Below are 13,560 nucleotides of genomic sequence, written 5' to 3' on the forward strand. Positions count from 1 at the left end.
AGACGTTGAAGCTTGTTATCAGAAGCTGGGTATGGTAAGCTTCAACAGTTTTTTCTACCTTGACGTTAATATTTGACGTAGACTACGAAGTCTGGTGTTTTGCCTCCACCAGCTGAGATGGGGCCTTAGGTCAGAGGCTGAGCACATGCTTTGCATGCAGAAGTACATCCCTTGGCATTCATAGTTAAAAGGATCAGTAGATGAGGGGGAAAGCCCTCTGCCTTAAGACCCTGGAGAGCCACAGCCTGAGTATACAAGACTGAGCTAGGTGGAGAAAGAGTCTGCCCTAGTGGAAGGCAGCTTCCCGTGTCTTCATTTAATCAAGATATGTGCCTCCAGAATTCTGGCACTGAAAGACCATTCCCTTGGTTTATTTTATTCAAACAACATTTGGCTCTTGCCAAGATTGAGAACATAGTTTTCTGCTGCAAACATTTACATGATAGTAAGATAAAGAGCCAGTCACTATTTTAAAAGAAACTGATAGTAAGAAAAGGGGCTTCTCACTCTTTTGTAGTGTCCTGGAGTTCATCCACCAGTCTTGGGAAATTACAGAGCAAGGTGGTGGATGTACTCCATTGGTCCCAACTTACACTTATCTCATTGAAACCCCTCTGAAACTTGAAAGCCCAACTAAGATTAATAAATGAAGGTCTTTGTTGGTAAGTGACACAGAACATTATATTCTTTTTTTAAAAAAAAATCAGTTTCTCTACATACCATTGTACACCTTCATTGTGTCTGCTGGCAGAAACTTCTTTATGATAAGACATGCACTGCTGGGGTTATGTAAAGAACTCCAATGAAGAATTTGTTCTAGAACATTCTCAGTATAATGCAAAGGGCGTTCTGGGGTGGGGGAGAGGAAAAAAAATCTTATTTATCATAGCTTTCGTTGCGGATCTTGCTATATTACAGAAGTCATATTCCAAATTCTGACCAACGCAATTATATCATCACAACTCTTAGTTCTGTCCAAATACAGCATCTGTGCTGTTTGTGTATGACATGTATAGACAGCTTCTCTGTTTAAAAAGTATCTACAGCAGCATACAAGGAAGGGAGGGATATAAATCAAATAATAAATAAATAAATAAATAAAAATAAATAAATAAATAAATAAAGGTTAATAACAGTGTACAAAAATCATTCAGCATTAAGTAAAATAATTCCTGTCTTTATAGATTACATGGACCATCTGTGATGAGGGGCAATTATGGAGTAAACTTGACTTAATGGGGCATAGGAATTGTGTAGTAAAACTAAGATGTCGACATAAGGGCTGTAGAAAGAAAGGAGGCAGAATATAATAGCATCTTCTCTTCTGCTACCTGCCCCCCCTTCTAGAAATCGCCTTGACTTCTTAAACTTGGGGACTCTAAGGCATGCCTGGGGCCTCTGCAAATGTAAGCTTTACATCACCTTGATTGGTCTATTGTGGATGCGTTTATTTATTTTTACATTTAAATCCCACCTTTCCTCCAAAGAGCTCAAAGTGGAGGATAAGGGTCTCCTCCTCCCAATATTGTTTTCACAGCCCTGTGAGGGAGGTTAGGCTGAGAGACAGTGTCTGGACCAAATTCTAACAAATCATCTAATTTGCAGAGGAGGGGTAGCATAATACAGCCCTTTTGGGGCATTGAGGGGGGAGAGCAATTATGGGGACAGTAGTCCTGCTCTCATCAGTATATCCCTGTTTCCACACACACCCATTCACTGGAGGATCCCCACCCCTAGCATTCAGTGTCCATGCACTGGAGGCAAAATCTGCAGAGGGGATCCTGCTCTACATGTGTAGCCTCCCTAAGTGATTTTGAACCATGACTGCTTCCAAATAATGTGATGAGCCTACAAACAGCAGACTCCTTTCTCTATGCACAGACAGTAGGGGAGGACAGGAGATGCAGGGGTGGAGTCAGCAGGCACAGCTATATTCCCCCATGCCATGTAATTGTGCAAGTTAAAACACCCAAACATGCCTCATGTCAGTGGCATGGTTTGAATCCCATGCTAAGCCAAACCATGGCAAATGCATAAGCCTATGGATTCTAGAAGATAATGCAGCTGATATGCTCCTCCCTGGTCATTCTTTTGCTGGTCTGAGCTAAGCCATGGCTTGGCTTAGTGTGTCGTCTGAACCTGGGCATGTTCAGGCAAACCACAAGCCTGTAAACCATAGGACAAACCTGGTACAGGCTTGAGGTTTGTCTGGAGAGAGCTAACCGATGAGTCTGGGTTTGGACAGCAAGCCAAGCTGTGCCTTTACTCAGTCAGCGTTCCAGCCAGGGAGGAGAAAAGCAGCCACGATCACCTATCCATGAGCCCACACACTTATGCAGAACAAACTACTATTAGAGCAGGGGCACATGTTACTCTTGAGCAGGGATGCCATCAAAAATGGCAACCTTGCAGTAAGTTCTTCATTCCTTACAGGTCCTTACCACATGGAAAAGCCCACTCTGTTGGTGGCAGGGGAGAAAACTTTTTTATGCAATGAACTGCAGCATGCTTGCTCAGCAATAGTTTTTGAAAGTGCACAGCATGAGGGTGAAAAATGTTCTGTCTTTGGAGGCATCACCAGACAAGAGTAAGCACTTTTAAAAATAAATGGAGAGATTCCTATGTTGATTTTGTTTAATCCTTAATTCAGCTTTCCTCTAAACCCATTTAAGCTTAATGACAATTAACTCTCATACAAAGATAACAACCTAGTTGAGTTCCACCTTAAAGCAAAAGCTTCAGAAGGAAAAAAAGAAGCAAAACAAGGCACATCCGCCAAGAACGCGTGTCCTCCCAGAGCAAACACCTACTGCTTTATTTATAGTTACGTTGAAGACCATCTGTCATAATGGATTATATGGTACATAAATCATCCTATTGAAATGCATTAGCTATTTAACTGGCAACACACCTCATTTGCAAACTATCCATCATATAGAAATTACTGCAAAAATATTATATACTACAGATCACATTTTTATAGCAAGCCCCCTGTATAAGGCCAGATAATTTTGCCAATTATTTCTGCTGCTATATATGTAAATAATTTAGTTTATCTTTAATATTTCAGTTCCAATATTTTCAGACATCTAGCTGTCAAACTTACATATAACATTATTCCGCTCCCAAGGTCATTATGTGTTTGCCAATAAACAGAGAGTGATTTGTCCCAATCCAACAATAAATATCAGACTGAAATTGCTTTCTTGAAAATGTAAGTTTTTAATATACTTCTCTTCTCAGAATTTGATTTCAGCCTATTAAACAAATTCTAATTTGAATTGAGATCTTGCTTTTCTTTTTTTTAATATTTAACTCCCTGCCAAGCTGCATTGCACCTGGAAGGTCGTCTCACTAGGTTCAAGTTCTTACTGAGATGGGTAAACCTGCATCAAGGTTGTTCCACTTTCGAATGCAGGTAGAGGAGTGATGGGGTCCATGATTATGTATATATCATGGAAGTCACAGAGAAGGCAAGGGAGTGTGGTCAAGTTAAGCCCTTTCCTGAAGCCTCTCCACTGTGTGCCACTAATGCAGCTCTGTACAATCCAATTAGTTTCAATATTTATTTTAACGGAACTTTTTTGAATTTTTTAAAAAATACCTTGGCCTTCTCTACAATGAAAACATTACAGAATGGATAAATGCAAATGTACAAAGACAACACCAAAATAGTGAGGCCACAAACCTAGCTCTCCATTTTCAATCACTTCAAATGTAGTCCACATATCATCCTTGTGAGGTGTGATGTTTTTTATTCCTAGTATGTCATTCATCAATTCTTCTGCCTCCATTATTGGCGATACCTGCTTTGAAGATCACAAATAGTTTAGAAACCACTTAAATAGGCCTTGGGATTCTAAATCGGGCTGAAGGTTTATGCTCTCAGTCATAGGGAGGAAGAACTATCCAGTTTCTTTTATGAGGACAATTGTAAAAAGGTTGACTTTATGATTCCATTTCTTATTTATCAAATTTCTAGCCAATTCATCATTAACTGTGCACCAAGAGATTGGAAAGGGCTCATATTCCTTTAGAAAAAAAGAGAGGGATATCACTGACAGCATTCTTCCCATCTCTTCTTATTTGATATTTCTTAAAGTATGGAAGAAAAACCGTATCACAAAGAGAAATGGACTTGAATTGGAGGGGGCACACTTGCTGACTCATTACATGTTGTCTAAAATTTTAATGAAATTTATCACTACCAAATATCTCTATACTACAAGTGCTTAATTCTCCTCCTCTTCCACTAACACCACCAGTTTGTTGTACAAGGAGATTGAAACAATTCTGCAAAGGGCCCAAAGCTTTCCAAAATGCTAGGAGAAATGGAGCAAAACAGTTTTCAAGAGCAAGGCTTTGCAGCAAAGGAAAGCTCAAAATGATGTCAGGTGAAAAGGCGTTTAAGGGTCCTTGTACTCTTAAATAAACACCACAATCACTGTGCAACTGATACTTTCTGTGTCCTGTGGGAGATAAGGAAATTACAGTTTCAAAACTGAAAGTACAGCTTTAAAAATTATGATTTAACCCTATTCATGAGCTCAAAGAACAAAGGCGTGGAGGGGGCTTGAGCCATACATACCAGCCCTGCCCTCAATGTCCATCCCCATTCCCCACAGGTCTGAAGGAAGATTCTTCATGCGTTTGGGTTCCCAGTTTTTTGTTAGATTCTAAGCGTGTTCAGCAAAAAACACTTTAATCAGGCAGCTTAGCAAATAGATGTAGACGTTCTGGACAAAAGCGCCAAATTTTTCCTACATGCTACCCATTGCTGTAGGATAGGAACCACTTCCTCCAGATACATCATAGCAGCCATCTTGAAAATTCACAATCTTGGTGTTTAAATATACATTTTCTGGGTTAAAGAATACAACTATGCCATTTAGAAAAGCAGCAGATTATTTAGTCAAAAATAAAATAAGCAGATCAATTATTTTAAGAAATGTTCCTTAAATGTCTTCCATTTCTTTGTCTGTATTTCATATAATTGCATGGCAGTTATGATCACGCATAGAATGAATGTGCTGCATTGGGCTACAGAATTCCTCAGTCCTGGACAGATACCAGTTATAGCCTTTGATGCACCACTCTGTGCTCTTGCCAAGTGCACTCAATGCAACAGGCCTGACATGCATGGCGAGGAAAAGTTCATAGCAACATTGGGTGGCCTGCATATAGAGATGGCGATTTGGAAAACATATGGTGACTACTTGGAGGGATCCGGATGAACCAATGCACTGACACAAATAGGCACTGCATTATCAGGCACCGTTGACTCTTTCCTGAAGGCCTCACATCTCACCAGAACAAGATAAACTCACCAGGTGATTGCTTTGGCTCTGGCAAAACTCCAGGAGCATGCTTTCCTGAGCACTGAAGGAGCACACAGTGATGGCACCAAGAAAACAGGAAATTGTACAAAAGAGTCCAGCATTCTAGTGCAGGAATACAATTCTTAACATGGAACTTCTGGGCCTCATCTTGTGGGTCATCCACAAAAACAACAACAGATTCTTGACCATCCCAATCGGCCAAGCCCATGAACAAAACAATGAAGCAGTCAAGGGTTCTGGGAGTGTAGTCGGACTGACCAAGAATCCTTCAGGAAATGGATGATCTCAGGGCCTGAACAATCAAGATTACTGAAGCAGTTTGAAGACAACTACCTCCCAAACGAAACAGACTCAGAGTGTGGCTATCGTCATGAAGAGGGTTTTCCACACAAAGGTTTAAGGAACAAGCTTTGAGTCTATGTCAGGTCATGAATGAGTTTGGAAACTCTTTCATGAATGACAGTGATGTGTTATTAACTCTAGACACACAGAATATTTTGAATGAATCTGTGACGAACACAGTGCAAACAGTGTGTCGTCTAGGAAAAGATCAGTATAACAAATACTGCAAAGTGATAACTGATCACACACACGCCATTCATGAGCCAATTAAGAAGAATGCCCTTCCTCTCTTAAGTTGTCCACGGTCAGACACCAAGACAAAACAAACAGGAAAAATCTTCTAATTCAAGTGAGATGTTTCTCTGTCACCTGTACATCATGTTCGGAGAAAGGTTGCAGGTAAGAACAAGCTCCCAGGAAACTGGGTCAACTTCTTATGTGACCCCACCAACATACAGGAGCTTTTTGCATTCCTATCCAACAAGATTGCCAATGTGGATTGTCCCAAAGACACGAAAAGCATCACCACATGTGGTACCACAGCTATTCTTCAAGGAACCAATCAATCCATTGCACTATGTGATCACGAGGAAGCAGACACTAGGCTGCTCATCCTCTTGCAGGATGACTTCTGCATGGCTGTACTAACTGTCTGGTGTGCTCTCTTGACACAGCTGTAGTAGTGATCCTCATTGGCAAGTTTCATCACCTGATCACCCTGTGCCAAGATGTGAGTATTTAGGTTGCATTTGACGCAGGTAAGACCTTTACATATCATCACATCAGTGCTATCTAAGAATACCTAGGTAGAGAAAAATCCCTGGCCCTCTCTGTCTTCCACAGTTTCATGGGATGTAATACCATGTCTGCATTCTTTGGACAAGGGAAAAAGTCAGCATGGGAGGCATGCAACTGCTATCATGATGTGACATGTGCCTTTACCTACATGGCACTCCATCCTTATAAAAAAGTAAAGGCTGATGCTCAATATTTCCAACATCTGGAATGCTTCACCGTTATCCTGCATGATGAATGAAGCCAGAAAGGAGCTGTTTTGACAGAAGGGGAAGACAATGGAGACAATTCTCCCAATCCAGGATGCACTATTGCAACAGTCAAGTGGATTGCTTATCAGGCGGGAATATGGTGTACCAGTGAGCAAAGTGAACAACACATACCTAATCCAGAAGGTTGGGACTGGACTCTCAATAGGGACAGCTAGCTATGGGTTCCTGTGTGGAACATATTCTGTTGCCTCCAAAGCCTGCGGTAAATTAGTCAAGTGTAGCTGCAAAAGCGGATGTGGTGCTAGGTGTGCATGCACAAAGGCTAGCTGGAAGTGCACAGAACTCTGCTGTTGTCACTGTGAGAAGTTAGATGAGCATGTACCATCACATTTTCAGTTCATATAGTTACAACAGTATTTTCAGTTATTATGTTGCATCAACAGTATTCTGTCTATTGTACTTGCAACTTTTAAGTAGTTTAATTTTTGTGTTAATAAAAAAAATCTGCTGCTTTTCTAAATGGTATAGTTGTATTCCTTGACTCAGAAAATGTATAGACACCAAGATTATGATCCTAAGTGGCTTATAAACCATGTTATTGATAGCTATAGGTTTTTACATGAATTTTTAAAGATGGCTGCCATGATGTATCTGGAGGAAGTGGTTCCTATCAAAAATGGAAAGCTATGGCAATGGGTAGCATGTAGGGGGAAAATGGAGCTTTTGTCAGCAATGTCCACATCAATCTCAAATCTGGTCTTAAACTGCCTGACTGTATAGAATCCCTCTTCAGACCCTCTTGCTTAGTGTTGGAAGGTCAAGGGTGAGGTGGGCAGGGATGGGAATGAGGACACTGGGGTGCAAGGCTGATATGCTCACCATCATGCCCTCTTCACAAGCATCCCATGAATGCATGAATAGGGCTCTTCTGTTTAAGTCACATGAGGAATTGAAATATGTCTCCGTCCATGCATGTGGAAGTTGCATGCATGAACAGTTGCTGAACATATAGTTCCTGTAGTCAGAGAGGCCTTATGTATGCTCACCTGCTCAGATGACTGGCAATAGAACTGATCAAATGCTTAGGATAGGAAGAGTGGAAAGGGGACTGGATTCAATTTCATCTGCTTCATTCTCCTCAGCCCCCAGCCCCACAAAACAAGTGACTAGTGCTATCATCAACAATGACACTAGGCTGGCAATTGTTCAGTTCTATGCATTTGATTGGGAGTTAGGTCATTATGTGTAGAGGCCCACTTCCATGCATGCTTATGGTGAATCAGGGCCATGCTCTACAAAAATTGTTTTTAAAAAAGGTAAAATTTAATTTTAAAAAACCCACAATTACATATCAATATTGAAAATGGAATTTAAAATTCAATAGATTATGGGTTGCATCCAATGTGCAAGGAACTGCACAACAGGAATTCCTCTTCCTCTCCTCTCCCCACACCCCTCTGGAGCAGATTTGGGGAGGGCGTGGTGGACACAGGGAGGGAGAACAAAGAGGGGAAGTCTGTTTGCACAGGTGAAAGTCTTTGAACCAATGGCACAACTTAGTTGGGTACAACTCTGTGCTTCCAAATGTAAGTTTTTTGAAGCATTTAAAGCACAGGTGGACAATCTGCACCTCTACCCCCCAACTCATTTTATGCAGAAAAAGTTGCCCACCTCTGTTTTAAAGTGTATAGAAAAGAATATATCCAAACCCTTATTATAACGCTGCAGTCTGGCTCCTTTCTCTCCACATACACTTCAATTAACAGGTCTCCTGCCTGGGAAACCTAGAGGAAAAGGTAGTTTATAAAAATGAAAACAGTAAGGAGATAATCCAATCTTTTGCAGTTACTGTTTCAGCCATCCTCCTGCAGCCCCTCTCCAGACTCACTGTACCCATCTTATGGACGGTGAGCTGTACTCATGTGAGTTCATGCATTGCCACACGTAGAGCATAGAATGCTCTGCGCCTATAATTCCTCCCCAACCCCCATTCATTTTTTATTGCTTGTTGGAGCCTGATTTTCTCTTGGGTCAAAATTCAAACAGCCTTTGAATAATCAGATCAATTCTGACCTCTAGAAGTGACCCAATGTCTGAATGCATTTTTTAAAAATCAATACTACCGAAGGCCAGTCTCAAGAACACAGGCAACAGCATGTTCCCTGTAGAATCAGGCTAGAAACACAGAGGACAGTGTTGACCATATGAAGGAAAAGGCATCCAGCCCATTGCTATTAAAGAAACTCTGTTTGCAGGCAGAGATTTCTTGCTGCCATCTTAATTAAGCACAATGGATTTGTAAATTTGCGTTAAGTGAGCCATTTTTACATTTTCTTTCAAAATTCTATGTGCAATTAACAAGCCAAATCAAAAAGTCTCCAAACCTATATAACCCATATTCTCATTTATTTTTTGTTTTCATTGGTAATTTGTGATGTTTCAGAATTTCTTTTATCACAGTAAACCTATAATGGGAACCCTAAAGACAAAGCTGATCCCTCATTGAGTAACTTAAACTAGTGTCAACTCAGTAATGTGGCCCTGCCTTAGGCATAGTTCCCTCTGTGTACCTGTGTACATGCTGTACTGCTCAGACTGCAGGGAGGAGTTCATATGAGTTCCACTCCACAGAGAAAACTAGAATGTTAGGGAAATGTTCTGGGTTATAATCCACTTCCTGATTTGCTAGTTGTCAATGTATTTACGAAGGAGCCTTCAATCATGTATTTTCCCTACTTGCTGAAGTGGAACAGTTTAGGCCCAATTTTACCATCTCACTGAGGTCTGAATCACATTAATTTGAATTTTTAGCTATTTTTTCCGATTTCTCCTTTTTTTCAGAATAAGCATAAACAACGCCATTTATTTCCTCATCTTTGTGGTTACACTTGGGAAGGACAAACTGTTTTCTTCATGTTTCAGGGCAAAACAAACAAAACTTGACAACCCCAAGCTCAGAGATATTGTTCTGACACCTCAACAATTGTCTGCCACATTTTAAAACGGTTAAAAGGCCCACGAAACGCAAAGCATCTGTGCTTTTTTTCCATTTTACATCCCAAGAGAATATGAAATAAGTACAAATAAAACTTCAGACAAAAAGATAGGCATTTTGGTGTGTAATGAACACAAGTGCCACATGCATCTTAGATCACCTTTCCCACACATAAATACACAAATCTATATAGAAAACTAGAGACTCAGCAGGAAGAAACAAGGCATGTGTGTATTTGTGTGTGTGTATTCTTGGATATCATGAGGATATCAACACTGTTCAAAGTATTTCCGCAAAACTTGGGAAGGCGAAAATTAGTCCAAGATACCATGATTACAGAAAATCATAACACACAACAGAAAAGCCCTCTTCAGTCATTTGGTACCTGTGGGTACCGAACACATGAAAGGACTTCTAAAAATGTGCCACACTAGCCCCACCCCTAGATGCTAGTGTGAGATTGGTGTTAGTGTAACAGGTGTGTGCATACAATGTAGGTACATATAGCTCCCTTCACAGGGATGGAAGCCCTGATTGACCAGTGCTCCTGTCCTCACTGAAGTGGCAACAGGTGTGTAGGGTCCCCTACAGACTGACATAGTATCTAGGGGATGGGGCCATCTGGGACATTCTCAGAAGCTCCTTCACACCTTTGTTACCAAAAACCTGAAGAGTGATGAAATCTCTTCCTTAAGAGGAGTTAGAATTCCACCAGTGAGTAAATCAAACCACACATGTAAAAGAATGGAGGAATATGGGAATTGCTATTCACACTTAGACCAGTTCAGATTGTTAGGGGTAGAGATGGAAAGACATGCCAGCTTCTCATTTTTCCTATCTCAAATTAGTTCTCCACATTTTGCAGCTATTTGCAATTTTTTTAAAAAAAATCATGAATATTCTTCAGCATTTTAGTGTGAATTTCTCCCAGTAAACTCATTTCTGTATGCAGTTTTGACTAATGCACACATTTTTGAAGCAATTCTCCCAATACAGCACATTTTGTGTGTTATTTTCACTAGCACATTCTTTCTTTCCTGAAATAAATGCATTTTTGTAAACATTGGTTGGAGAACTGCATTGCAAAATGTGGATAAGGGTGAATTTCAAAGGATGGCTGTGTTTTGGTTCTTGTGCCATTTTGGCAAGTGCAAATTTGATAGATTCAGCTTTAAAGGTGAACTGAATCAAATTTCTCCTCCAGCCCTACGCAGGAGTGGCGATTTTGTCGGGTAGGGAGGTATGATGGTTTGACAACAAACCATACATGTAATAGAACTGTGGATGTTGCTCAACGTGGAGGTTGTTACAGTGCATGAAGTGGGGAGCGGAGATTTTTTGTGGTATGGAGAAATGCATCTGTGCTTCCAGGATGCAAGTTGTGCACTTATTGGTAATATAAAACAATAAGGAACAAAGACTTTATGGAAAATATTTAGAGGGATTTTCTTTAGAAATACTGTGTGTTTTGTAACTAAGAACACACTGCATTGCTATATTTGAAAGAGTCACATAACCGAGAAATTAGGACTTTAAGGTCACTGTGGCCTCTGAGAATTGAAAATAATGGAATCATTTGTGAGGGGAGAAAACATTACAAAGCGACTTTGAAGAAAGCTTCTTAATTATACTGGCAACAATTCAGAAAAAGCCTATTTTGTGATGAAATTTGCTTTTTAGATGATATTACTGAAAAAAGGTTGGAGGAAAAAAATGAAGTTGACATTTGATTTCCACGGGGTGTATGTAAACAAACTGCACATTGGAGTGAGCGGAAAAAAAACTGTGTTGCAAATTACAGCAGCAAACAGAAACAGCTGGCAAAGTGTTTGGTGGGCAGGAAAAAAAATGAAGAACAGTTAACAAAGTGCCAACTGGAAAGGAAAACAAGGTCATCGTAAGTGACATGAAAAGCATGAGTTTTTCACTGAGTTGAAAAAAAGTTTGGGCTAAGTGAGTTTTTTTTTAAATTCAGCTTTCTATTTTTAATCATTCAAAAGATACATTTAGGACTCCTACCTCACCAAAAAAAGCTCCACACATTAATTTCTGTATTGTTGGCTGCCTTTCACTGCTATTCAAACAGGTGCGGTATAAAATGCACTGTAACATCTATATATACATTTTTTTTTATTTCTGAATGTTAACAGAGATTGCCGTTTCATGCAACAAATAAGCATTATCTGAATTGTTTAGTTTGCATAAAATAGCTGGGTATCAGCTCCACCTAGAGGATCCCATCTTTCTTTTAAAAATATATTATGTGCCCGATCTACAGAAAATCACCACCTTTTTTTAGACCTGCCAGGTAGCCATTGTACTAGTGCTCTGCTAAACAGAGGATTTGTTTCATGAAATCTTTCATCCTCCACAAAAAATGAAGACTCTGATCACTATTCCACATTAGACATGAACCTCTTTGGAGTACACTTAGCAGGCTATGTTATACATTTGACTATTCCACTTCGAATTATGGAACAGCTTACCGGAGGAAATACACCTGGCGCCTACGGTTCTTTCTTTTAGGCGCCAGGTTAAGACCTGGCTGTACTCCCAGGCATTTTAATGTCAAATGTTTTATGTTTAATGTTTTAGTTTAATGTGTTCCTTTCTGTTACTGATTTTATTCTATATTGTATTTTAATCTCGTTTTGTACACCGCCCAGAGAGCTATTAGATATGGGCGGTCTAGAAATGAAAATAAATAAAATAAAATAAATAAATAAATAAATAAATTTGTTGTATAGAGGAACTAGGAATAGAAATGGCTAGCAGAGACAAGTAATCAAAGGGCAAATACAAGCCCAGTGCTTACAATGGTACTCTAGCCATTCCTGACATGTCCACTCTCCAAAAAGTCTCTGAGGTCAGTTGTTAGAGCCTGAAGTAGAGCCTGAAGTACAAAGAGAAGGTGCTGCTTTGCAGGCCAGGCAAAGAAAGAAAGGCAGGCTGCGAATATTTTTAATAGGGATGGGAAGTCTATGGCCTTTCAGATGTTGTTGGACTACAGCTCCCTGAATCCCTGACAATTGGCTGCATTGGAGACCAACAGGATCTAGAGGGCCCCAGGTTCCCCACTCCTAGTTTATAAGAAACCTAGCCAATCCCAAGAACTTCATACTGTCTGCCAATCACAGGGTTGGGTGTTGCACACTCCAGTTCTGTTTGGTGCCTGAAGAGAGCTAGGTCCCAACGTCAGGCCACAAAATGTGTGGTTCATGTTCTGGTGTTCCCAACACTCTTTATTAGGAAGTTGGTATGTGCCAGCTGAAATTGGGATAAGCTGGTTACTATAGTCCCTTGAGCATTTCAGTGTCCACCACTCCTCCATTTCTCAGACCTCAAGATTTATACTAAGGCTCTTGCCATGCCTTGCTGCATCCTGGTGGAGCACCAGCAATTCTCTTGCTCCCTTGTACTTTATTTACAGTTCACACCAGTAATATGGGGGCAGAACACTTGCAACTGCCACATACATAGGTACAACATTGATCCATCTAGCTCAGTGTCATTGACACTGACTGGCAGGGGCTCTCTAGGGTTTCAGGAGTTTATCCAAGCCCTACCTGGAAATGTTAGAGATTAAACCTAGAGCCTTTCTGCTTGCAGAACAGAGTGACAGCCTTTCCCCTGAGGAGGGAAAGTTAATATCATTACTTACTTGAGTATCTTTCCACTTGGTAATAAAGCTATTTTCAATATCCATTTGCTTCACTTGATCTTCATGTACCTGTTCACAAAAATAAAATGCAGTATTGGTTCCCACACATACGATCACTTGGACTATTCATAAAAAGCAACAAAGATGGTTGTGTCATTGCAAAGCACACCAACTCTACAACCGATGAAGACATTGGCTTGAGCTATACATAGTGAA

The 13,560-nt window shown here is 40.3% G+C and overlaps 1 protein-coding gene across 5 annotated transcripts in view; it reads right to left on the bottom strand.

Annotated features, from left to right (window-relative positions):
- ARAP2 (ArfGAP with RhoGAP domain, ankyrin repeat and PH domain 2) overlaps nucleotides 1–13,560 on the bottom strand; it is a 160,749-nt gene that overhangs the window by 28,986 nt on the left and 118,203 nt on the right. For 4 of the 5 annotated variants that reach the window (XM_061584048.1, XM_061584049.1, XM_061584051.1 and 1 more), the window contains 4 exons: nucleotides 13,345–13,413; nucleotides 8,398–8,472; nucleotides 3,689–3,809; nucleotides 721–849 (listed from right to left, as the gene is read on the bottom strand). In XM_061584048.1, the coding sequence (XP_061440032.1) occupies nucleotides 721–849; nucleotides 3,689–3,809; nucleotides 8,398–8,472; nucleotides 13,345–13,413 (394 nt within the window). The remainder of the gene's footprint in view (nucleotides 1–720; nucleotides 850–3,688; nucleotides 3,810–8,397; nucleotides 8,473–13,344; nucleotides 13,414–13,560) is intronic. The other variant, XM_061584052.1, reaches the window with a different exon arrangement.

Source organism: Rhineura floridana, chromosome 9 (genome assembly GCF_030035675.1).
Source record: "Rhineura floridana isolate rRhiFlo1 chromosome 9, rRhiFlo1.hap2, whole genome shotgun sequence".
NCBI lineage: Eukaryota > Metazoa > Chordata > Lepidosauria > Squamata > Rhineuridae > Rhineura > Rhineura floridana.